Source organism: Phyllostomus discolor, chromosome 7 (genome assembly GCF_004126475.2).
Source record: "Phyllostomus discolor isolate MPI-MPIP mPhyDis1 chromosome 7, mPhyDis1.pri.v3, whole genome shotgun sequence".
Classification (NCBI taxonomy): domain Eukaryota; kingdom Metazoa; phylum Chordata; class Mammalia; order Chiroptera; family Phyllostomidae; genus Phyllostomus; species Phyllostomus discolor.
The window spans coordinates 137,483,381-137,507,667 of NC_040909.2; the positions used below are offsets into that span (position 1 = coordinate 137,483,381).

Here is a 24,287-nt window from a genome sequence, read left to right on the forward strand (position 1 = left end):
TGTGCCCCCTGGTTCTCCAGCCAGGCCACCGCCCCCGGCGGCACCTCGGGTGCCCACGGGTGGGTGTGGGTGTGGGCGTGTGGACGGTGCCTTATTATTTAACTACAGATGGTCCTGCTGGCTACAAGTAACCATAAAGACCGTTTGCACGTTTTACTGTGGTTCTGAGGTTTCATTATTCCCTAACCCTCCGGGAAGCACGGCTTGGCACGGGGGCCGGGCACATGTGGCCCGCCGGCGGTGTGTGCGGGGCTGCCAGACCCTGGGCTCGGGCGCTCGGACACTGCACTGGCCCTCGCTCCCCTCCAAGGTCTCTGGGGCGCATGTCAGGCCCCTGGCTCCGTCCGTGGGACGCGAGCCCTGAGGAAGGTCCCGGGCCCTGGCTGGCATTCGGGGATGTTCTGGGCCGGCTCCCCCGACTGAGTTTGCTCACCAGCTCCTGGGACGGCTCGGCCCGCAGCAAAGGGTGGAGGGCTGTGTTCTGCTTCTGTTAACACGTGACAGGTTCCGGTGAAAGCCTGTCGGAAACAGGTTATTTAGTGCCAGCCCCCGTGTCACCGGGTATGTCCACCTCTTCGACGGTGAACTTCCACGCCCAGCAGCAGCCGGCGGAAAGACTGGAGGCCACGGGCCCTTCTGGGGGTGCGCCTGGTGCAGCCGAGCGCCCACGACGTGGCTCTCCATCGCCTTCCCTCTTGGGGCTAATCCTGAGGTCTCATCTGCCAGTCACCGCATTTAACACAGCAGATGCAGCCCTGGCTGGTGTGGCTCAGTGGATTGAGCTCTGGCCTCTGAACCAAAGGGTCGCTGGTTTGATTCCCAGTCAGGGCACGTGCCTGGGTTAAGGGCCAGGTCCCCAGTAGGAGGCGCATAAGAGGCAACCACACACTGATGTTTCTCTCCCTCTCTCCTTCCCTTCCCCTCTCTCTAGAAATAAAATCTTTATATAAAAATAAATAAAACAGCAAATGCAGAAAAAACGGGCTAAATTTTAGGACACGGTGTTTTATGGAAAAGAAAAGCCAGCACTGAATGGGCCGCAGCCAGTGTGGGCTCCGTACTTACGTAACGAGGGTCTTGCGGCGGGGTGGGGTTGGGGTGGGTGTTCCTGAAATGCAAGGGGCCCCTTTGCGCCTTGGGTGAGTCCTCTGCGCTCTGCGGAGAGACGCCGGGACGAGTGGCCCGCTGTGGGAACGCCCCGAGGGAGCTGGGTTCGTGGGGCAGGCGCGGGTGCCGTCCCCGCCCCGGCCTCAGACGCCTGCGTTAGGTCGGCACGGGAAGTGTTTACCTTCCACCGCCGGCTCCCACGCGGTTGGAGACGGTTTAGCAGCGCCACCCACGCCCGAGAGAGGCCGCTGCCCGCGGCTGCTGCAGCAAGGTGGTCCCGTGGTCGCGTCCTCACCATGGGCTCTCGGGGGGCGGGAGGGTGCAGGCCACTCTCAGACGACAGCCGTGGGGTTGGACTGGACGTCTCCGGGACGTTAAGAGGGCCCGACGCATGTCCTTCTGAGAGGGCCCTCAGGAAGACGAGGGCATGGCTGTGAGGCCAGGTGGGTGCCCCGAAGTCTCTGCCGCCTGCACACGCCTGCATTTCTTGCAGCGATGCCGGGGCCCCTGGGCACTCGGAGCTGGCGTCCCTGGGGTGGGGGTGCAGGGCGGAGGCCCCCAGGCACTGGGAGGTGGCTTCTCTGGCCCATGCTGCTGGCTCAGCTGCCGTGCGACCGTGAGCACAGTGCGGGAGTTAAACAAGGTGCCCGTGTCTCTACTCACTTGATCCGGTGGGCGTGTGGGGTGCCAGGGGCCTGCACGCCCCCCTCAATCACCTCCCTCCAGAGGACACTTCCCAGCCCTCAGAGGGCAGGCCTGGGCTCCCTCGTCGCTCCCGGCCTGTGAACGCGGGCGTGGTCCCAGCCATTGCCAAGGGACCGAAACAGGACACTGCCCGACCGTCCACATCTCCTCCCCGTGTCTCCCAGGGTCCCGACCCGGAAATAACAGTCTCCTCCCCACACCGCTGGCAGAACCCGATCCCGTCACCCACAGAAAGACGCCGTGTGTGGACCCCACAGAGCCGGTGGCTCCGTGGGGGGCCCCTCCCACAGAGAGAAGGGCCCCCGGTTCCATGCCTGGGCGGGGACCGTGCCTGCGCCGCGGGTCAGGTCCCCCGCACAGATGTTTCTCTCCCGCCCCCGCGCTTCTCTCAAGGTGAACAAAGTCTTAAAAAGAAAAAAAGATTTCCCTTCACCGACTGTTTCCCGCCCGACCTGCGTCCCACGTGAGGCCTCTCTTCCTGTTCGGCCCAGACAGGCGAACCCAGTCGGTGCCGAGTTTTCAGGATGAAGGCCGAGACCCGTACAGGAGGTGGGGCCGACGACAGAGTGGAGAAACAGGAGCAAGTGTCTCTTGTCTAATAAACACACAGAGTCTCAAACAGAGAACCTCTGTTCACACTCGTGTAAGGTCGTGGTCCACCCACCTGTGCAAACAAGGAAAGACGGTCGTTTCGCTGAACAAAAAACCGACAATAAACTTAACGTAGCGTGGTCTTTTCTGCCCTAAGAGTTGGCTTCGGCCCTGGCCAGGCGGCTCCCTGGGTCGGGGTGCTGTCTGGCACGCTGCAGGGTCCCCCCCCCCCCCCCCCCCCCCCGTCCGGGCCCAGGTTTCAGGTTCCATCCCCCGCTGGGACACGTACGGGAGGCAGCCGCTTGAGGTTCCTCTTACATCTGATTCTCTCCCTTTCTCCTTCCCTCTCCCCTAAGAAGAAAGAAAATCTTTTAAAAAAATCAATAAACATATTCTCCGGGGAAGATTTTTTAAAAGCCGGTTTCAGCCCCGGTCTGAACGGAGGCAGATGTGAAGCCTGCGGGGTGAAGGGCTGGGTGGACAGCAGGGGGCGCTGTGAGCTAGTGTCTGTCAGCCAGGTGGATGTCACGGGCCCCCTCCACCGGCAGGGGGAACTCTCCCCTCCCCTGCACCACGGGACGGGAACACGTGGACCCCTTTGGTCCCCACAACAGGGAGGTGGGGCCGCGTTTGGCCTGCAGGGTGCCCAGGTCACAGCATGGGGTCCAGGCGCTGGGAGGCTGATGGGGGGGTGGGGGCTGGGCATCAACACTGTCCCCAGACCTGGGTTTGGGGCAGGCCCCTCTCCCTCCCTCGGCCTGACTCCCCAAGTGCCCACCCCCTACCCCCTACCCAGAGTTCAAACCTCACCAGCTGTGCAACCTCGGGCAAGTCTCAACCTCCTTTGCTTCCTGGGGGTCGGGGGTCAGGGTGACAGCCACTTCCTGGGCCCTGTGGCACACACCTGTGCCTGGTGGCGGCCGGGCTGCTCAGGAGCTCAGGACACAGACTGGTGGGACCGGGGCCCCGCCTCTGCTCCTCCCTTGGCACTCTCCACGGGCAGCCAGGGCCCCGCCGCCCACCCAGCAGGAAGGGCTGCCCGCCCTGTGGCCCCACTGCCTGGACCCAAAAGGGCCCTTGGGGGTGACCGGCACAGCCGGCGTGCCGAGTGGGCGGGCCTCATCACCAGCTGGCTCAGCCTGAGCCCCCGCCTGGGCCAGGGGACCTGGAAGGGCTGGGGCTGAGGGTATCTGTGCGGGGGGTTCAGACAGGGGCACCCCAGCTGTGAGCGGAGGGACCCCTGGGGACGCACGCAGTGAGACCACCCACAGGCCTCGGCCCCGGCCCGGAGTGGCACAGACACACACACACACTGTCACCTGGTCAGGAAGGGTTTATTAGCCGTCACCGCAGTGACAACAGAGAACAGGCACAGGGGCCGAGCCCACACCCACGTGGGCCGCACGGGGCGTGCAAGCCCCCGACAGAACGGGGCCGCAGGGCAGGGCAGGGCCGAGCCCCGCGCCCGCCCACATGCCACCGGGCCCACCGGTCAGAGAACCCGGGCGATGCGGGCACCGCCCCCTTCACAGCCTGCGCTCTTCGCGGAAGGCCGTGTGCTCAACACACAGAGAGCGCTGCTGGGGCCAGCAGGGGCTGCGGCAGCTCTCCAACTCAGTAAGTTGATAAGCGGTTGTCCGTGGCCCGTTCGCAGTGGAACTAAATGGTTTTGCTCCGCGACGCCGGGGGGTGGGGGGGCATTCTCTGGTAACGAGAGGCATGTCCAACAGAAGAGTCCCCCTGCCTCCAGGAGACGAGGGCCCTGACAGTCCCGGGGACGCGGAGGCAGGGATGCCGCGGGGCTGCCCCTCCTCAGGACGGGGCTTCAGTCCAGGCCAGGCTGGCTGGCTTCCCACACGGAGGGCACAGAAGGGCTGTGGCTGGCCCCCAAACGTGCTGCGTGGACCTCTCACCCCAGCAGTGCTCAGGGGCCGCCCCGGCGGCGGTGGCGGCGGCAGCAGCAGGAGCAGCAAGAAGGTGGGGGTGTAGCTGCCGGGGCTCCCCGAGGAACGCCCGCCACCACACCCGAAGGCACACCCCCGGCAGCTGCCGGTGGACGGGCCCGTCGGCGTGGGGAGAGACTCGTCCTGCTGTGTCCTCTCCGCAGCTGCTGCTCCGTGTCCAGGGAGCCCGGCGTCTCTCCCCAGCGAGGTCCAGGGGGCTCCCTGCCGCCGCCTCGGGAACCACGGGCCAGGAGGAGGAACGCCGGTCCCGGCAGCGCAGCCTTCCGACACGCCCCCGGCACCCGGGCTGCGGCAGCCTGTGCTGGGGGCCGCAGAGGACTGCCCTCCCAGCCTCCGGCCGCTCCTGCCCCCACGGCCCGCAGAGGGCGCTGCCCCGGGGCCCTGCCCCGGGTCTTCACACACTGGTGCCTCCAGGGGAGCCTGAAGACGACCGGCGGTCCGAGGAGGGTCCTGCCGTCCTGCCGCCCCCGGGGCACCCCAGGGGCCAGTGGCGGGCCTTGTCAGGGAGAGTTAGACACTTCCCGCTGGGCACCTGTGCACTGCCAGCTCTTCAGCCACAGGAGCGTCCCGGCACCACTGTGCCGCAGCCGGGGAGAAGGCACAGAGGGGGCCAGCCCACACTCCTGCAGCCAAGTGCCCGGGGCGTCTCTGAAAGACTCGCTGTTCACCTCTAGAGGGAACAACACGAGCAAGTCAGGCCATGGCCGCCCGACTCTGGTCAGTCCACTGCTGCCACTCAGCGGCCAGCCAGCCCCTGCCACACGCGCCCCGCAGGCTGACCAGGGCCCAGGAACGCCGGGGCCTCTCCTGGGCCACCCCAGGCCATCCCCAGCACCGGTGGCCCGGCCACCAGTGTGGAGCCGCGCCCCCACCCCGTCCGTCCGAGGTGCAAGGTTAGAGCACGCGAACTCCCGCCCGTCCCGCAGGCACGCCGCACAGCACAGCAGACTCCGGCCCACGCCCACGCGGCTTCAAGACCCCAAACCCACTGCGCACGGGACTGCTCACGCGTGTGCGCACCCGGGGCACACAGCAGGCTCTCCCCCTGGCCCCCGCCGTCACCGCCCGGGGCACGGGCACGTGGCTCTCCCTCTTCTGAAGGTGACTTCCGCCGGGAACTCCGCCGTCTCTGGTGTCTCAGGTCAGGGCCCCGGTGAGGGCTGCGAGGTGAGGGGCCGCGGGGGAGCCCCGGCGCGGGTGCTGGGCTCACTTCCGGCTGTGGTCTCGGTCTCTCTGCAGCCAACCCCACGTCCTCCGGGTCTTTGGTGCCAGGAGACCCTCGTGGCAGCAGGCGCAGGTGCGGGGCACACCAGCGAGGAGGCCGCGGCTTGGGTGGCTGAGGTGTGGCCCCAAGGCTGCGGGCCGGCGGCACTGAGGGGCTTCTCACAGGGAGCACAGGGCTGGCCGGCGGCCTCAGGGCCGCAGCCTCCGAGGGGCCCGGTGGGCGCAGGGGCCCGGGGCACGGGCCACGGAGCGCCACCAGCGGCTGAGGCGAGGCGAGGCACGGCCAGAGGCTGGCCGGGTACACGAATCAGTCTTCCTTCAAATACACAGAAAATTTCAAGTAATTTATTTCAAAATGCTTACTTTCATCTTGAAATATGTATGTATATATATATATGTATTTGCTTCAGAATGATCATATTGCGGCATGATTCCCATGCATTTTAAAGTACTTTATTTTTAAAAAAACGTCAACTTGAGGCAGCGAAGTGTTACAAACTGTTACTCTCTCCGGGGCCATGGGGCTCCCCTCCTGAGACTGGCCGGCCCCTCCGAGGTCCAGCAGGGCTTCTGCGCCGGGCTGCCCGGCGTGGGGACCCCCCTGTCTGTGCAGATACCTTCCCCGCCATGTGACCGGCACGACTCCGGGGTCCAGAGGGGACCAGGTAGGTACAGAGGTCACGGGGTTCAGCAGTGTCCCGCCGGCTCTGCTCCCCGGCAGGCGGCTGGAGTACGAATTGCAGTGCATGAGAGTCCTCGCCCGGGGGCCCAGCGTGCACGGGGCCCACCGCAGCGAGCCGCCCCGGCCGGCGGTGCCAGAGTGACCCCTACAGACCGCCCTGCTCCGCCCCAGGGGCCCCGGTGCCCGCGGCCCGGGGACGGCAGGGTCTGTCCAACTCCACGAGGAGGAGGAGGAGATGCTGTCAGTCTGAAAAAACAGTTTGGGGAAAAAGATTTTTCTAAAATAATCATAAAGAAAAAGACTCGCCCAAAGCTGTAGCACCAACAAAATGTGGCAAAATCCGACAGATGTCCCGAGATGAGACCTGGTGGGAACGTGTCAGCCGCTGGCCGCCCGGCCACCACCTGAAGCAGTGGACGCAGACAGGACGCAGCCAAGGCTATCAGACATGTCTGGGGTTCAACGATGCTTCAGGAAGAACCTTACCGCTTCCTAAACTGCTTATGGTCTAGACTGTAAATCTGGTTTATGATTTAAAAAACATGCAGAATAATATACTTGCAGAATAAAAGATACAGCTGAAAGTAGAAAGGTCTTTTTCAATTAAAAAAAATTTCAAATGATTTCTAATTGTGGAAAAAGTGAGTTGGTGCGGTGCTCCTGCCCGCTAGAGTGGACCCGCCCCACCGCCTAGGCTCCGCCTGTCCAGGAAGGAAGGGGCAGGCAGGTGTGGCCACCGCAGGGGCAGCCCCGGCCGGCCCGCGCCGGCGGGATGTGCGCGCCCGGGGGCTCGGCTCAGACCACGGACTCCGTCTCCAGGGGGCCCTGCGGGCGCTCCTTGCGGGACAGCCTGAGCACGGTGGGCTTCTCGCCGCCGCCCTCGCCCGCGGGCTGGGAGGACAGGCCCCTCTGCTCTTCCTTGGCCTCCTCCGACACCTCGGGGTAGATGACCAGGAATGTGGCCGTCAGGAAGCCCAGGAAGGAGCCCACGGAGGCCACGATGGGGATGACGCGCACCGTCCCCACCGCGTCAACCACGCCCCCGAGGGCCGAGGCCACCAGGATCTGGGAGATGTAGACCTGGCAGGAGAGGATGGCGCAGTCGATGCCGAAGCCGCGCCTGGAGTTCCCGGGGCTGTGCTGGACGTACTGCGGGAGAGAGAGTGCGGTGAGGGTGGGGCCCACAGCCGGGAGGCAAGCTCAGAGGCTGGAGACGAGAACAGGCCTCTCTTGGCAGCGGGCGGCCACGGGTCCCGGGTCCCCCCACCATGCTCCACTTCCAGCCCACACTGAGCCGGAGGTCCTGGCCGTGGCAACGGGACAGAAAGTGAGTGACACGGAAGCCCGCCGCGCACACAGCCGGTCCCAAGGGCCCGGCGCGGGCTGGGAGGACACAGCTGTGGGTGGGAAGGCTCAGCACCACCGTGCTTGAACTCTGGGCAATGTGCTCGTGCTGACACTTGGGGGACAGGTGGCCAAGCACAGCCCGACAATCCTGAGGAGGAACCACAGTGACACCACCACAGGGTTTCGTGTCTTCCTATGAAACTACGTAACACCACCCTGGCTGCTGTGGCTCAGTGGGTTGGACGTCATCCCACACACGGAACGGCTGCAGGTTCGATTCCCAGTCAGAGCACAGGCCTGGGTTGTGGCCAGGTCTCTGGGTGGGGGCGGGCGAGAGGCAACCGGTGGATGTCTGTCTCGCGCATCAACATTTCTCTACGTAAGAAACACGTGGTAGACTCAGTCCCGTCCTGCGGTCTGTGACAAAGCGCCACGCACAGGAGGAGGCGGCTCTGGGACGTGGGGCGACCACAAAGTCACACTCCCCTGTCCGGGCTACTCACGGGAAACCCGCCCCAGACAGGTGCAGCCCGAGGGAGGACGCCCCCTGCCGCAGGAGCAGAGTGAGGCCGCGCAGAAGGACCCCGCCCCAGGGCCGGGCAGCGCAGCGCAGCACGCTGCAGGGGTGCAGACCGCCCCGGCCGGCTGGGGGGCCTTGGGGACGGGAGTGCGGGCCGGGCGATGGCAGGGCCGACCCCCGGCACGAGAAGCCAGGCGATGCCTGTCTGCGTGGTGTGGTCCGCACTGGTTTTACACGTGTGACACCGGAAGGTCTCCTCCCAGAAACCCACTCGGCCGGCGGGTCATCTGCGGTCCGTGCACGTGTCTGCCGTCTCGTGTACTCGGACTAGAAGGCCGGTGTGGAACCTAATGCTGCCCTGGACCTTCATCGGCGGGGACTCCGGCTGCGCCCAGAGCAGGAGGTCCCACCCGAGGGTCGGGGAGGACGGGGCGGGGGCGTGCGGCTGCCCCTCCCCCGCAGCAGGGCCCGCGTGCCGAGCCTGAGAACCCCGTCCAGACCTGCGCCGTGCCTGCCGCGCCCCGGGCAGCGGCCCGTCTGAGCCGAGAGGCGCTGCTGGGGTGCCAGCGACGCTGAGCTTTAGGGACGTGGTGGGAGTGCAGAGCAGAGCATGGCGGTTCTGCGTGTTGGGCGCGTAGTGGGGGCACACACGGAAGTGATGGTGGTGTTCTGCACGCAGGGGCTCAATGAGCCACCACAGCGGGCGGACCCCCCTGGTTCCCACGTTCTAACTGTGACTGCTGCGGGTGTGGACGGCCTCAGGCCGCAGCGCCCCTCCCCAGGTGCCTGTGTGCGTGCGAGCATGCGTGTGTGCGCCCGTGGCCTGCAGGCAGGTGCCGCGTGGTCCAGGCGTGCCAGCAGCCGGGCGGCTAGCGGAGCAGAGCACTTGTGCCACGGAACCCGGGCCTTGGACGAGCCGGCAGGTGGCAGTTCCGCCGGCCCCTCAGGGCCCGCTCAGACCCGGAGTCCCAGGGGACGGACTGACTGGGCCTGAGCACAGGCACGGGAGCCCGGGGACCCGGGGATGCGCGAGGCCGGCAGGCGCCCCCGCCCAGCGCCCCCATGGGGCAGCCCCCGCCCAGCCCCACGGCCGCCGACGCACCTCTCTGATCTCGTGGTACTGCCCGAGCAGGGCGTAGGGGCAGTAGGAGATGCTCATGGACACGACGCCCATGGTGCTGACCATGGCCATGGCGACGTAGACGTTGGGGAACATGGCCATCACGGCTGTGCCCACGGAGAAGCCCAGCGTCCCCAGCACGTAGATGACCCGGATGCTCAGGTCGTAGTTGTCCAGGTACTTCTGCAGCAGGGCTGCGGAGAGAGTGTGGCCACAGGGCGGTGACCGGCGGGCACGGGCCCGCCCCGGCCCCGTCCTCGGCCTGCTCAGCATCAGGCAAACACCCCCCCCCCGGCCGCCTCCCCCCACGCCACTGCCCAGGCTGCAGAGTGCCCACCCGCGTCCAGGGACACCAGCACCTCTCCGTCCTGGGCCCTGAAAACTGGCCCCGCCCTGCTGCTCCCCAGGGCCTCCCTGCCCGAGGACACCCGGTCCTGGTCCCACCCAGTCACCCAGGCCGGGTCAGTGGCCTCCTCGGGCCCCCCGCCCAGTCCTGCCTTGGCAGCCCAAGCTGTGGCTGGTTCCCCCCATGGGCAGCTCGCGGGGTCTGGAAGGACCGAGCCCGGCTCGCCCTGCCTGACACAGCAGCTAAACCCGCTGCCCCAGGAGGCGCCCAGACCACCCCAAAACTCCTGTCCCAGCGCCGACGGCGGCGTGACAGCCGTGCTGGCTGCCGGCGGCTTCGGGCCGTTAACCTCGGCTGCCCGCTGGGGCCTAGGCCCGGCCACCGCGAAGCCGGCCGACACCTCCACGGTTCACGCAGAGCGGACGGGCAGGTCCTGACCACGATCACACCTCGTTTCCAGAGGGTGAGCCCGGGCGGGTGGCCCTTCCCGGGCCCTGCACCCTCCCGGCCTCACCCCGTCCGCCTGCCTGAGGCGCCAAAGCCCCCTCTCCTGGCTCAGCACCCGCACCCTGCCACCACCCGGGCCCGGCCCTGGTCAGCGCCCCTCTGAGGAGGCCCTGCAGGGGCCAGCGTGTGCCCAGGCTGCAGGGCGCCCAGCCCGGGGGTCAGGCTGCAGCGGCTTCCCGGGATGAGGACACCCGAGCCCCTGTGCCCCTGCCCGAGGGACAGCTGGCCCTGCTCAGTCAGAGGGGGGCGCCCCTTCTGGGAGGCAGGGCGCCCTCTGCCACACTGCCGGTCCCCGAGCCTTTTCCTGGGGACCACTCACCCGAGCAGATCGCGCCGGTGGCCGCGTAAATGACCAGGCCCCAGCAGCCCATCTTCACGCCGGCGTTGTAGGCCTGCCAGGCGGTCGAGTTGGAGGGAGCCTGCTCCGGGAACAAGACGGGGTTCAGGGGTGGGGTTCGGGGACAGGGCCGCGGGCTGTCCTCTCGCAGAGGGAGGGCAACAGACACTGCCTCAAAAGGACAGCCGCCCCTCACCCCGGCTGTCTCACAGCCCAGTGGCCACTCGGGGCAGTCCCACTGGGCCAGAGGGGAGGGGTGAGTGGGGAGCTGGGGCTGGGCCTGGGCCAAGGCCGCCCACCTGGACCCAAGGTGACCGAGCCCCCGGTGTGAGCCAGCGGACACGCGGGACAGAGGTGGGGCCTGCCCACCAGCAGTGACGGGCGGCTGTCCCCGGACACGTGGTCTGCTGACCAGGGACTGGATGTCCACGGTCCCTAGGGCCGCACCGAGGCCCCGACGTGTCAGAAGGTTCGCGCCCGCCGGCTGCCCACGGAGAGCACCTGGTGGCAGCACGCGGAGCTGGGGCTCTGGGGGGCCCCCCGCCGGCCCCCGCTCACCTTGGGGTCGCCCTCGAAGATGACCTGGCCCATGAAGTCGGTGTAGAAGACGGCCTCGGCGATGACGGAGAACCAGGTGAGCAGGTGGCAGAGGCAGAGCCGCGCCAGCGCGCGGGGCATCTTCAGCATGGACAGCCACAGCAGCCGCACGGTGGTCTCCCCCTCGCCCTCCTCGCTCTCCGTGTCCCCGCTGCAGGTGGTGGCCCCGCTCCGGTTGCGGTGCCGGCTCCGCTGCCGCTGCCGCTGCTGCAGGTCGTACAGGTCGCTCATGCTGCGCGAGGGCTTGATCAGGACCACGGCGTTGGCGCGCCGGTAGCGGTAGCGGTGGGAGCTGATCTTGCCGTAGTAGGAGAAGGTGCAGGAGCCCTGCCGGTGGAATGTGTGCCTGCGCCGCCGCACGGCGTTGGACGCGGCCGAGGGCTTCAGGTCCACCCGCGGGCCGCCGGGCGGGCCGTCCTTCGGGAGCGAGCCGCTGCCGCTGCCGTTGGGCAGGCGGGCTTCGCGCACGTGGTTGTCCAGCAGCGTGGAGTCCTCTCTGGCGGGGTCCCTGAGCAGGGAGGGCAGGCGGGGCAGCCTGGCCACAGCCAGGTCCTGGCTGGCGCTGCAGGGGGTGCCGGGCCCCGAGGCGTCGTGGAAGATGGACGGCTCGATGCCGTGCAGGAAGAGCAGCTCGGGCTCCAGGTCCAGCGCGGCGTCCGGCACGTGCAGCACCGAGTCGCTCTTGCTGCGCGCCAGGCCCGCGTCCAGGCAGTCCAGCTGCAGCTCGTGCTCCGACTGCACCTCGTCAGGGAGCAGGGCGCCACCGTCCCGGAGGCCCGGCTGGGCGGCGGCCTCCACGCCGCGCTCCTGCTGGGGGCTGTACTGCTCCTCCTCGATGCTGAACAGGTGCAGGGCCACCGACACCGTGAAGATGATGGCCGCGAAGAAGAACAGCACCTGGTTCTGCGTCCGGAACCAGACGCCCAGGAAGGTGTGCGTCCAGTCCAGCCCGCCCAGCACGTAGCCGACGGCCCCGCCGAGGCCTGAGCAGGTGGGAGGGGACAGAGCAGCCAGTGAGCAGGCCGGCCGCCCACACCCACGCCTCCAGCCGGGACACTCGCGCGCGGAAGGAGAGGGAGAAACAGTGGGAGAGATAGAGCGGGGCACGCCGGCTGACCCCGCCTGACACGCGAGGACGGGAACAAGGCCCCCGGGCACTCCCGTCTGATGTGACAGCTGCCGACCAACAGGAGCGGCCAGCATGTCACCCCGTCTCGGCACCGGGCCCACCGGGTCAGGGTCAGGCCCCCGCCCTGTCGGGGAGCCCCGGGGCAGGGGCGCACTCTCACCGGCAGAGAAGGCGTGGATGTTGAGGGCCATGTCCTGCTCCTCGCTGTCCACCACGTCCAGCAGGTAGGCGCGGATGGGCCCCTCGGTCGCGTCGGCGCTGAAATCCAGGACCACCACGCCCACCACGGTGAGGACGATGCCGATGGGCTGCCGGTTGGGGACATCGCCGAGGAGCAGACCTGGCGGGTGGGGCACAGGGGTGGGGGCCGTCAGGCGCCAGCTGCGAAGGGCCGACAGCCCGATCGACCGGGGAAGAAGGGCCCGGCGCCGGCCACAGCCAGGAAGGGCGTGCCCCCCAGCGCCAGTGTGAGTCGCTGCGCCCCACGCCTGCGCCTGCAGGGCTGTGGTCTCCTCCCGCGCACGCTGCCCGCTCGCACCTGTGCGCCGTGTGACGGGGAAGGGGCCCTCCCTCCCTGGGCCTCACAGGGCGAGGGGTCCCCACGGGCCCGCCAGTGAGGAAGGGGCGAGTGTGACGCACTCGGTCGCCCACGTGCGCGCACACGCTGCGCAGGGGCCTGGGCGGCAGCCCCTCTGCCCGGCCTCTGCAGGAGGAGTGCGCGTGCCCCGCCCCCCCCCCCCCCCCCCCGGGCCTGCAGGGACGCCCACCCCGGGCACGAGACCAGGCACAGGGGCTGGCGGGGCCGCCCCGCGAGGGGGTGTGGTTCTGCCCCCCGCCCGCCCCGTGCGGGCCCCCGTCCCCTCGCGGGCCCCAGAGGAGTGGAGCGGGGCCTGGCCACCCCACCAGCTCTCGCGGCTTCGCCCTCCGGGCTCCGCCTCCCGGACCGCGCCGGAGCAGACGCAGGCTCGCAGACACGGGCAAGCTCCCGAGCCTGGGAACACAGGTTCAGCCTCGGTTTTAACAAGTTGCGGCCAGAAAACAATGGTTTGTTTTCAACAGTTCTGATGGGCGCCCTCAGGGCAAAACTATTTCCCCACAAACAGCTGCTTTAATGGAAAACAAAGCAAAACAAAAAGGACCAACCGGGAGCACACAAAGCAAGCGGGAGCCGGCCCGGGCCTTCCCCGCGCCAAGTGCACGGGAAAGGGGTGATAACGCCGAGCCGCCGCAAGCAGGACACTCGGCCACAACAGGAAGCGCCGCCCTGCGAGCGGGCTCCCGGGGCTTTCCCACGGGGCCCGGCCCCGCACGTGCCTCATCGATGACAGCCCCCCACGGCCCCCTCCCCGCCGCCGGGGCCCGCTGGACGAGGCCCACTCACCGATGGCGGAGCCGTTGAGGAAGAGCGCCACGCCGAAGAGCACACCCACGCAGAGGGCGAGGATGAAAGGCCGGCGGCGGCCCCAGCTCAGGGTGCAGCGGTCGCTCGCGGAGCCGATGATGGGCGTGAAGATGAGGCCGAGGATGGGGCTCAGGAACCAGGTGAGGCTGTAGTACTGCTCCGGGAGGCCTGCGACACACGCGGCGTCAGCCCCGCGGGCATGCACACGCGCAGGCTCGCCCGCCCCCTGCGAGCAGCGCGGGACAGGGTGCCGCTGGGGCCCGCACACACCCCTGATGACCAGAGACCCCTCAGGGCAGGAGGTCCCGCCGGGGAGGCCGGCGCCTGGGAGCCAGCCCAAAGCCCTCGTGCCCACGGACGGAGGGGAGGCATGAGCTCCAAGGGGCAGGGCACTGCCCGGGTCCTGCAGCGAGAGCCGGGGGCCCCAGGGCTCAGGCCAGGGCTGCCTGACTCCGAGGTCCCCGCAGCAGACCCCCGACGCTGGCACCCTGCCACACAGACCCAGGGCCCACGAGGGGACGGGGACAGGAGTCTTCTGGAGTGAGCAAGCCACAGTGCCACCCCACTCCCGGGCTGCGTCTCAGGCACAGGGGGCGGAGACGAACTCCGGGTGCGTGCCTCGCACAGTGGCCAGCAGGGTCTCTGTCGGTGGAAGCCAGGGGCCTCTGGGCGGCCACGCTCCCTTCCTGACCTGCATGGGGGGCCCCAGTGACAACCCAGCCAGCTGGAGACTTTGCTCCTGCACCCCTGGGCGCCACACTCAGCGCAGGGCTGACGCTGGAAACGGTGCTCCGGCACACCAGGGCCCGCCGGGCCGACGCCCCTGCGAAGGCACCGGGAAACGGGCAGCGTGCCGACGAGTGCCACGGCCCGTGTCGGAGGAGGAGGAGGAGGTCGTGTTCGGAGGAGGGGCAGTGCCCCGCAGAACTGCTAACCCGCGTGTGGAGACACCGGCACGTCCTGTCCGGAAGCCGAGCGGCCGCCGGGGCCCACAGCAGGGGCCTGCAGCGGGCGGGCCCTGAGGCCGGCTCCTCGTCTCTCGTCCCCAGGCAGGCCAGGCAGCGGGGGAGGCTCTGACAGCCCCGCCGACCCCGCCCACACCCAGGGGACAGCGGGGCCGAGCACCGAGTTCCTCACAAGTGACCCCGTGGCCTAAATTCCGGGAGGAGGGAGGAGACCCCTGCTTCGGCTGGGACCGTTAAAGACAGTCCCCTTGCTAACAAGCGCCGGCTGACGAGCCTGCGGACAGGGGGCTCTCGGCCTTCACAACGCACAGGTGCGCACACGGCGGCTCCGCCCAGCAGCCCTCTGCCCTCGGGCCTGGCCTCCCGCTGCAGGCCCCGGCCGCTCGTTAGATACCGTGGCTGGGACAGAGCGTCTCGGCCTCAGGGCCCGTCCCGGGAGACCTGTGCGCCCGCGCCCAGCCCCCCCCTCCCCCGCACGGCCGGGAAGCACCCCAGAGGCCCTGGGCCCACCCCTCCCTCCCGGCTCACTGCCCGCCTCACCCCCTGTGCCGGCCGGCATGGGACACCGGGGTCTGGCCCGACACAAGGCCTGTGCCCTCCCCCAGGACACACTGTGACACGAACGCACACCGACCAGCGCACGCCCGCGGTGGGCACCGCAGCCAGGCTGCCGCCACAGGCCCCCGAGAGGCTGGCGGGGTGACGTGACCCCAGAAGTGGCGACTGTTTCTGGGAGCACCCCCGCGGCCCGAGGAGCTCTGGCGGCACCGGGAGCAGCAGTGCCGGCGCACCCCCGCACAGGCAGGCCCCTCCGTGCGTGCGTGTGTGCCGTTGCCCGTGCCGACTCTGCAGCAGGCGGCAGGGGTGGGGACACACGTGGGGACTGCAGGACACCCTGTGCTCGGGGCGTGTCCCCAAGGACGGGACGCCCACAGAGATGGAGAGCCGGTCAGGCTGAGGCCGGCCAGTCGGGGAGCCCAGGGGAGCCAGCAGAGGGCCGAGGCGGCCTCTGCCCCTTCCCCTTCCCAGCTCCCCTGGAGGCCAGCGCTGGCTGCTGCAGGGAGACTGCAGCCACTGGCGGGGGCCTGCACCCGGGCTGAGCGGTCACGGGTGTGGGACCTGCTGAGGCCATGGCCCGGCCCCACCCACACGGGTGCCCCGAGCTGGAAACAGCCCAGGGACGAGGGGTGACAGCTGTCTTTGTCTAAGCAAACTGGCGAGGAGAGGAATTTCCCAGCACGTCCCGAAGCCGCTCCAGCTGTGAGCAAGCCGTCCGGACGCCCCGGGCAGGAGGCACAGCCCCGGCCGCGAGGCTGCCCCTGGGACGCCGCGGGCACGGCCGTTCCCAGGCTCTAAACAAACACCACGGACGCAGTAAATAACAGTTGTTTTCCTCCGGGCGCGGGCGGAGCAACAATGGTGGGACCAGGTCGGCTCCGCTCACAGGAAGTGCTGTGTCACCGCTGGCCCCAGGGCTGTGTGGGGTCACGGTGGCGACGGCCATGCTCCGTCACTCACGATGGCTTCCGTTCAACGGGGCGTCCGTCCTTGATTAGCTGCACTTGTGGGGGGAGGGGGGTGGGGGCTGGGGACAGAGAGCAGCCTGAGCAGGTCCCACAGAGCCCCGCGGTGGGGACGGGCCTCAGGCTCGCTCCGCAGACACACCTGCCCTCCCGCCACCAGGCGCCGTGTCCTGGGGCCGCGCCTTGGAGCGCCGCCCTCCCGAGAACTGGCTCCGGGTGGGACACCCTCCGGAGCCTCCCTGACCCGTGGGGACTTGAAGTCACAGAACCCCGCAGGGAGCCCCACCCGAAGTGGCCCCTCTGAGCAGCAGACGTGAGAGAGACAGTCCCTGGCCCCCCCCGGAGGTGAACGGTGGGGGACAAGGGCTGATGGTCACCGGCTCAAGGCCCAGGGCCCTAGGAAAGCACCCCCCGAGCAGGAGTGGTCTGTCTGCACAGGGCCCAAAGGGGCAGATGACACCCCCAGTGGCAGGCAGGCAGGCCGCAGTGCTTCAAGGAATGCTCCAGAACCCCAGAGCACAGGAGGCAGGAAGGGGTGATGCACAGGAACGGCAACCCCTCCCCATGCCGGGGGAAGGCGCAGGACCGCAGTGTGCGCGGGCCAGGCACTCGCCTGGGGCTGGGGCTGGGGCCGGGGCCAGCTGAGGGGCTGGCTGGGTTCGCCCCGATGCAGGGCACCCTGCCTTACTCCCCGAAAACCGGCGCTCATCACGGTGATGAGGAGCAGGAGCGGCACCCAGAAGGGCTGGTCCGCTTGGTGACCGGGGAGGACACAGCCAACGCCATTTGCCGTCGTGGCCCCACGTGCGGAGCAGGCCTGCGGCCTGGTGAGACGCGACTGCGGTTTCACTCTTCCGAGCCGTCCCCAGGGCTGGAACGACTGGAACCAAGGACAGACCCCACCGCTCCCGCCAGCCCAGGCCCAGGCCCAGGCCCAGGCGGGAGACGCAACCTCGGAACGGGCTGCAGCCCCCGTTCCAACGCCCCACAGCCCAGGGCCAACCACAGCGGGCCCCCCACCCTCTTAACCCAATCACGATCCAGCAGGCCCGCCCCTCAGAGCTGGCGCCGTCCGCGCCCCTGGGGGTGGCCTGGCGGGGGAGGGCGGGGGAGGAGTTACTCTGGAGGGAGGCGGCAGTTCAGAAGAGGAGCCACCGCACCGACCACAGGCTCCACGGACGGACTACCTCCAGCAGACACGGAAGGCCTCTCCTCCGGTGAAAACACGCCCCACGTCCCTGACGCTGGCCCCGAGGCCCGGCCTGGTCTCCAGGGAGTGGCCGGGCCCGGCCACCGCCAGCCCTGCACCGGGCTTCCCGACAACACCGTGCTGACAGGTGTCCCGGCCCCATTGTAAATAGGGGGGAGCCTCAAAACCCCGGCTGGGCACATGGGCCAGAGTCCAGTGGGACCCAACCCGCTGGAAAGCCGGGGGAGCGCCCTCCTGCCCCCAGGGTGTCCGGCACCAAGGGACCCGCACAGCCCGTGGCCTTGCGAGGGCGAAGGTCAGAGCCCAGAGCCTGCCCGTCTCTGCTTAGAGCTCGGCCCGGGCCACTGGCTCCTGCCGGCGCCTCCCACCAAGAGCGCTCCCACCCTCCTCAAGGCAGTCCTCACTGCATCACGTCCCTGGGGTGGCCGGGTCCCCGGAAGGGGCCTCGCAGGGTCATGTGCAACGATGAGAGGTGGCCAACGACGGGCCGGGGACACCAGCAGACAGAAGCGGTGGACACAGGAGTGGCCCCAGCAGAGCAAGGCCAGGTCTTGGTCTGGAAAGGGGCAGCAAGACCCCAGAGCCGAGTGAGAGGCCGATGGGAGGCTGACCGACACCTGAACAGAGGCCCAGCAGGTTCCCAGGGGCACAGCCAGGTAAGGCGGCACATGAGGCCGCACATGCGACGGAGTGTGGCCAGGAGGGCTGCACCGCCGCCCGAGGGCCCGCCTCGCACCGTGGCGGTGCGCAGGGCCGAGGGCACCGAGTGGAGAGAGGCTCAGACCCGTCGACTCAGCAAAGCCGCGCTCCGGGCCCAGGACGCTGTGCCGGGCTCGGCTCCAGCCCTCCCTCCCAGCCGGTGGGATGGGCGGTCCGGTCTGGCTACGAGCGTGTCCCTCCTCTGGACGCCGGTCGGCCCTAGGACAGAGGCCGGGTCGTCCTCTGTGGTGCCCGGTGCGTGGTGCCCCACCTCCGGGTGCGAGTGCAGACCTGGGCTGGGGGCCGCAGGAGGAGGGCCGGGCGTGTCCCCGAGCCCAGCAGGTGGACCTCCCGCAGCCGGACCGACAGGAGGACCGACAGGAAGTCGGCGGTGAGAGAGCCTGTTCTGCTGCCCGCAGCTCCCCCCACGTTCAGGGGAACCGGTCTGGGGTGGGAGGCACCGGCGGGACGAAGCCAGGGTGTCGGGTTGCAGACGGGCCCAGATCGCAAGGCCAGGCAAGGGGGTGGGGCACGCAGCTGCTGGGCCAAAGCACCCCGCCCCCCAGCCCGGTGGGCCGGCGCCGGGACTCACAGTGACAGCCAACAGAGGGGGAGCAGCCCCAAAGAAGCCGGGGCAAGACGGCTCTGCCTCGGACCCGGGGCACGCCTTCCCCGGCTGGAGCCGGCCGAGCCCCGCCCCCAGCGGTGCCCAGGCGCCTCCACCACACCCCGCCCACTGTGCAGGCAGGTGCCCGGCGTTGACCGCCCCAGACAGACACGCCGACTTCCTCTCCCCGTTTCCCTCCTGGTGAGCCGCCCCGACCGGGCCCTGCAGAGGGAGTCCCGCCACAGAGTGACTTCCAGTTCAACACGCCGGGCGGGGGCTTCTCCAAGCCCCTCCGTGCGACACTCCGGAAAGGTCCTGCAGGCTGGGAGTGGCACCGTGCCGCCTCCCCCACTAAAAGGCGGCAACCGCTGTACACGGAAACCAGGATACACACGTTTCCGCTCGGACTCGCGCGTGTTCGGTGCGGGACAGCGTCTGCGTGACAGCAGTGCCGCCCCCAGGGACGACGACTCTGCCGTGGACATGCACTGTACCGGCTGTTCCCGCCGACACGGCCCGTCCTGGCTCCGCCACGTCAGGCGTGCCTTGGGTCCGTGCCCCGCCCCTGCCACTCTGAACGTGGTAAGGAGCTGAGTTTGGAAGCTGCTCTCGCCCAACGCGGCGCCGACTGTCACGGCTTCCACACACCGGAAGCGGAGTGCCGGCCGCTTCACTGGCGCTCGGGTGCCCCGCAGCCACCTCCTGGAGCGGCCTAGAGAGCCAGGTCGCTCACACCACCTCCACACGGCCCCTCACTGCCCCCCCCCCCCCATGCCCTGCGCCCTCCCTGCGCCCAGCCAGGCAGATTTCTGTTCTTCTCCTGCCAGCCTCACGCTCGCCTTCCACAAGCCGGGCGACGGCCGGCAGTCCACGGATCCTCCCAGACGGTGCTCCTGCAGACCACACCCCCCAGCCACCGCGCCCGCCCCTGGCACCATGCCCACAATGCAGCCGACCGACGGCACCCAGCCCACGGCTGCATACCCACCCCCAACCCTCGCTCCGCACCAGGCCGACGGCAGGGCTGCAGCCCCTGCTACTGTCCGTGCCCTGAGCCTCCAGCGGGCCCGGCTCACCTCCAGTGTGGCTCAGAATCTGACGAGAGAAGGGCAGGCACTGACTCTTGGGGAAAGTGACTTCAGTGGACATTTCATTGTCTCTAAAACACGACAATCGAAGACACAAGGAAACCCCAGCTTCCCAGGCCAAACACAGCTGCCTTGCACAGGCGGCTCTCGGTCACTCCGGTCGAGAACCGGGAGGTCTTGACTGAGAACTGCCTGGATCCACGCTGTCCTCGTGGCAGCCTGAGCTCTCCGCAGCGGGTGTGAGTGTGTTTCGGAAGTGCGGCCCTGCCCGGCCCGGCCGGCTCCTGTTCTAGGACCCCCAGCAGGGACACGGGACGTGTGCTGTGACCCTCTCCTCCTGGACGGGGGCGGGCGGCCCGCCGTCTCCAGTCAGGGCCACGCGGAACACTTCAGGTGTCCTTGGGCTCCAGGCGGAGTCCGGCCAGCGCAGGCCCTGCCACCGGCCCCGGGGAGCCCAGGCTGACCCACCCCGCACCAAGAGGCCCAGATGCTTGCGGCGACCCGAGGCCACGAGACCCTGAGAAACGGGGTCGGTGTGCCGCAGGAAGCCTCCTGCACGAAGGGAAGGGGCAGCAGGTGGCCGCGGCCGCTCTTCCCGAGCAGCAAAGCCGGCTGCAGAGGCCCCCGGGACGCCCGCACCTCAGGCGGAGAAGGGCAGGCTCCCTCTGCCCCGTGTCACCACACCGACGGCGGCAGGTGTGCTGAACTGCAGGCGGCCCCTGCAGTCACCGGCGCCTCCCAGACAAGGGGGGGCGGCAGGGCCTTCCCACGGCAGCCGCTGGGATTCAAACAGGCCCGCGGCGAGTCCGTCGGCTGCCCCGGGCAGGGAGCAAGGGGGCTGCCCCCTCGCCACACACCAGGTCAGCACGTCTGTGCACGCCCGGGAGGGGCGTCCGAGGTTCAGCCGGGGCATGAGAGCACCGTTCAGCACGTGTCTACGCACGCGTGGAACGGCCAGATGCAATTTCACCGCATCCCCGAGAGGGCTGGGCTGGCACCCTGAGCTCCCAGGAGGACGCGGGTTGCACGGGCGACTCAGTGCCAGGTTGCTGGCCAGGTCACACCCCGCTCTGCTCCGGCCTCACCGGCCTGCACGGCCACTTGCCGGGCACAGGGGCGGAGGCCGCAGCCCCTGCCAGGCGCTGCTCGTGCGGCGCTCTCCACGAGGCAGCTCTTCAAGCGAGGCTCCCACAGCCAGAGGCGAGCGCCAAGTCTACGTGAGCCTCCCCCGCCTCCCGGGGGGTGGGGGGCAGACTGAACCTGACCTTCCCCTGAATGAGCCCACAACCCACCCCGGCGCCTGAGGGGGGAGGGGCTCCACCAGGCAGGAGAAGCCTCGGGGATCTCAGTGTGAACCCAGCCCGTTAGCCAGACCCAGAGGCAGCGAGACATCCTTTCTTCTTGACTCGATTTTCCTTTTCCCCGGGGGCCACTTCCGGAACCAAGAGGAAAACAATGCGTGTGTGTGGCCGGGCGCCCAGACTCCTCCCTCCCCGGGAAACACTGTGTGGGAACAGAGCTTGCCAGCAGGCGACAGGCCCAGGAGGGGCTGGGGCAGGCTGTTCCCGGGGTTTCCTTCGAGGCAGGCCCCACACCCCCACCTGACCCTGCCTCCACGGCGCCCCGCTGACCAGCGGCCCCCCCACGCGCCCACAGCCGGGGCTGGTCTGCAAGCGCCTCGGGGCCGCCCCGGGCGGCGGCCAGGGGAGGACCCGGCTCTGTGGGGCCCAGTGAGTCACACCCCCGCCCTCTGCTCTGGGCAGGGCTGTGGGTCTCACCTCCAGAAGTCACCTTAGGCCCTGGATGGTGGGACTCAGTGGACTGAGTGCCGGCCTGAGAACCAAAGGGAGGCCGGTTCGATTCCCAGTCAGGGCACAGGCCTGGGTTGCAGGCCAGGCCCCGGTCTGGGGGTGCTCAAGAGGCAAGTGACTGATGTACCTCTCGCACATCGATGTTTCTTTCCCTCCCTTCCTGTCTCCCCTAAAATATATGAAATCTTTAAAAAGATTAATTCAAGATGGATCACAGCCTCAAATGTGAGTGCTGAAATTATAAAACACCCAGAATACCTGGCTGGCGTAGCTCAGTGGATTGAGCGCGGGCTGTGAACCAAAGTGTCGCAGGTTCGATTCCCAGTCAGGGTACATGCCTGGGTTGCAGGCCACGGCCCCCAGCAACCGCACATTCATGTTTCTCTCTCTTTCTCCCTCCCTTCCCTCTCTAAAAATAAATAAATAAAATCTTAAAAAAAAAAAGGTTCTGATCACAAGGCGGCCCTTCTGGGCGTGACTCGAGCCCGACCCTGAGAAACACACGGACTTTGTCCTGGGGACTCCACCTGAACGACGGCGTGACTAAGGTAACTGTGAGCACAGACGGGGTCTCCAGAGGCCAGCACACCAGGGCGGGCGGCGGAGCCTGCTCTCTGCCGTGCAGGCCGGGGACCGGCACCAGCACCCGCCCGGCTACTCGGAGGTGGGGCGGGGCCCTCAGGTGTTCGCAGTTCCCGCCTGTAGCCGACTGCTCTGAGCCGCGGGGCAGAGTTCACGCTCCCCGGGCTCTGTGCTTGCGGCCTTGGGGGAAGGAGCACCCCTTTAAACAGCCCACGTAAGTAGACTTGAAAACCACTTGAGCGAGCGAGCCAGCACATAGGAAATGCTAGAATGAAACTCTGCTTTAAATGTCTTGGTCCCTCACTCAAATCTCTTCTAAGTCGGAAAATGACAAATTTTCTAACTTAATGGGAATACCAGACCTGCCGACAAAACCCTGAGGGCCCGAGGCACCCCCGCGGCGCTCGGGAAGGGGCCCCTGACCCCAGCCCGCTGGGACTGGGACGCCCGGGCCTTCTGGAAGGACCCGGCGCCTGGCCACTGAGGGCCCGCGGCAGCCTGCGGCTCTCATGGACGGGACCGATGGCAGCAGGGCCCTGGCGAAGTGCCAGTCAGCGCCTTCCACCCCCGGTCCCCTCTGGGGCTGGCCTCTTCCCTGCCCGGGCCGGCCACGTGCGCCGTCTACACTGACCAGTGCCAAGTGCAGGCATTGCACTTGGCTGGCTGCCAGCAGGGGAGGGGTCAGGAGGCTGGAGGGAGGGCAGGCCAGGATACGGCCCCCGGGGCCCCTGAGCGCACCCCGGCCCACGCCGGGCTCCCCCCTGCCGAGTGGACACAGCCAAGGGCCCCGCGGGGCGGGCGGCGCTTACCGATCTGCAGCAGGATGGGCGTGACCAGGGCCGTCTCCATGGCGTAGCAGAACTCCCTGCCGAACATCACGGCCCCGTGCATGACCCACAGGCGCACGGGGATGCGGTCGATGGAGCCCTCGCTGCCGGTCTCCTCGTGCGGCTCGGCGTCCGCCGGCTTCTGCAGCTCGGGCAGGGGCAGTGGCAGCTCCTGGACTTGCACGGATTCCGAGTCGGCGTTCTGCGGGGCCATTCTCATCCCCACCGGGTGTGCGTGCGAGTGCGTCTGCTCTACCGGCACACCGCCGCGGCCACGCGTCTGCGAGGGGAACCGGGCGCCTCCTCTCTCTGCTTCCGCCGCGCTGCTCAGCCAGTGACACACACACTCCTCGTGCGGCCTTCCACCCCCGGGTGCCGCTCGCCGCGGAACGAAACGGTTTCTGGCTGGACCTGACACATACGGCTTGCCGGATCACTGTGAGTTAGAGTTAAAAATCCATAGCGGCCATTCAGTTAATACCAGTTTCATCATCATGACGGGGGCGGCGCGGAAGCGGCTTCCCTGGCTGCAGGCAGGCGGCACGGCGACACGGGAAGGGGGTCCGCCGGTGCTCCCCATCGGGTGACTGGCTGATCTGCAAGAGAGGGGGCGGCCCCGGGGGTCAGGGGCCACTCGGGAGACCCAGACCTCTGGCCACGCCGGCTCTCCGGGGCTCACTGCGGGTCACCGGTGCCAGACGACAAGCCCTCGTTTCTAGAGGAACGCCACCTCCTGTGGAACTTCCTTCCTCGGGGGACGAGGCCGGGACAACAAAGGGGGCTCCTGGGCACGGGCGCCCCTGGGCGCAGGCGGCTTTGGCCCGGGGTGTCAGGACTGTGGTGGGCGGGGGCAAGGCTGCAAAAGGAAGCCAGACGCTGCCCGCAGAGAGGGCAGGGGACAGCGGAGCGGGGACTGGCCACCCCACCCGAGAGGACGAGCCCCTCGGACACCCGCTGTGCCAGAGCTGCACGCGGCTGCGGTCACGACTGAGACCTTTCAGAGAAGTGTTCTCTAGGAACACCGACGCCCTCGACGAGGGCACTTCGAGTCAGCCGGCTGCTGCCGTGTTTCTCTGCACCAGTCAGGCTGTGCTCGGGGCAGGACAAGAACAGGAAGGTGCAGGTGAGCTCGACTGTGTGCTCCGGGGACGAGGTGGCTGTCTCCAGGGCCGGGCTGCCACGAGGGAGCAGGGTCCACAGGCGGCGGCAGCTCTCGGTGTGGTTTTGGGGAGACAGGAGGGCAGGGCCGGCAGGAGCCGAGGCGGCCCAGCACGGGCCCCGGGCCCGCGCCGCCTGCCGACGAGGGGCTCTGCCCGCGGGCCGGAGGAAGCCCTCGAGCTCCGGGCCTATGTCTCCGCTGCCTTGGACGAGCCGAGGGGGCACAGAACTGGGCACCA

General features: G+C 68.4%; 1 protein-coding gene across 1 annotated transcript; it reads right to left on the minus strand.

The window, feature by feature from the left end:
- Nucleotides 1-6,550: 6,550 nt before the first annotated feature.
- SLC45A4 (solute carrier family 45 member 4) lies at nt 6,551-23,225 on the minus strand. Its single transcript, XM_028533805.2, has 7 exons — nt 22,873-23,225; nt 13,558-13,746; nt 12,337-12,516; nt 11,009-12,030; nt 10,433-10,532; nt 9,243-9,454; nt 6,551-7,422 (listed from the first exon to the last, which is right to left on the minus strand). The coding sequence occupies exons 1-7, from the start codon at nt 23,108-23,110 to the stop codon at nt 7,069-7,071; spliced, it is 2,295 nt and encodes a 764-aa protein (XP_028389606.1). The 5' UTR covers nt 23,111-23,225; the 3' UTR covers nt 6,551-7,068.
- Nucleotides 23,226-24,287: the final 1,062 nt, after the last annotated feature.

What these genes read in the sequence shown, in the direction of transcription:
- SLC45A4 (XM_028533805.2), bottom strand. Translation starts at nt 23,110, where the DNA reads ATGAGAATGGCCCCGCAGAACGCCGACTCGGAATCCGTGCAAGTCCAG. An exon ending in GCCCATCCTGCTGCAGATCG is followed by an intron (nt 13,747 to 22,872) that starts GTAAGCGCCGCC and finishes CGTGTGTCGCAG; the next exon opens with GCCTCCCGGAGCAGTACTAC. An exon ending in CCTCAACGGCTCCGCCATCG is followed by an intron (nt 12,517 to 13,557) that starts GTGAGTGGGCCT and finishes CCCACCCGCCAG; the next exon opens with GTCTGCTCCTCGGCGATGTC.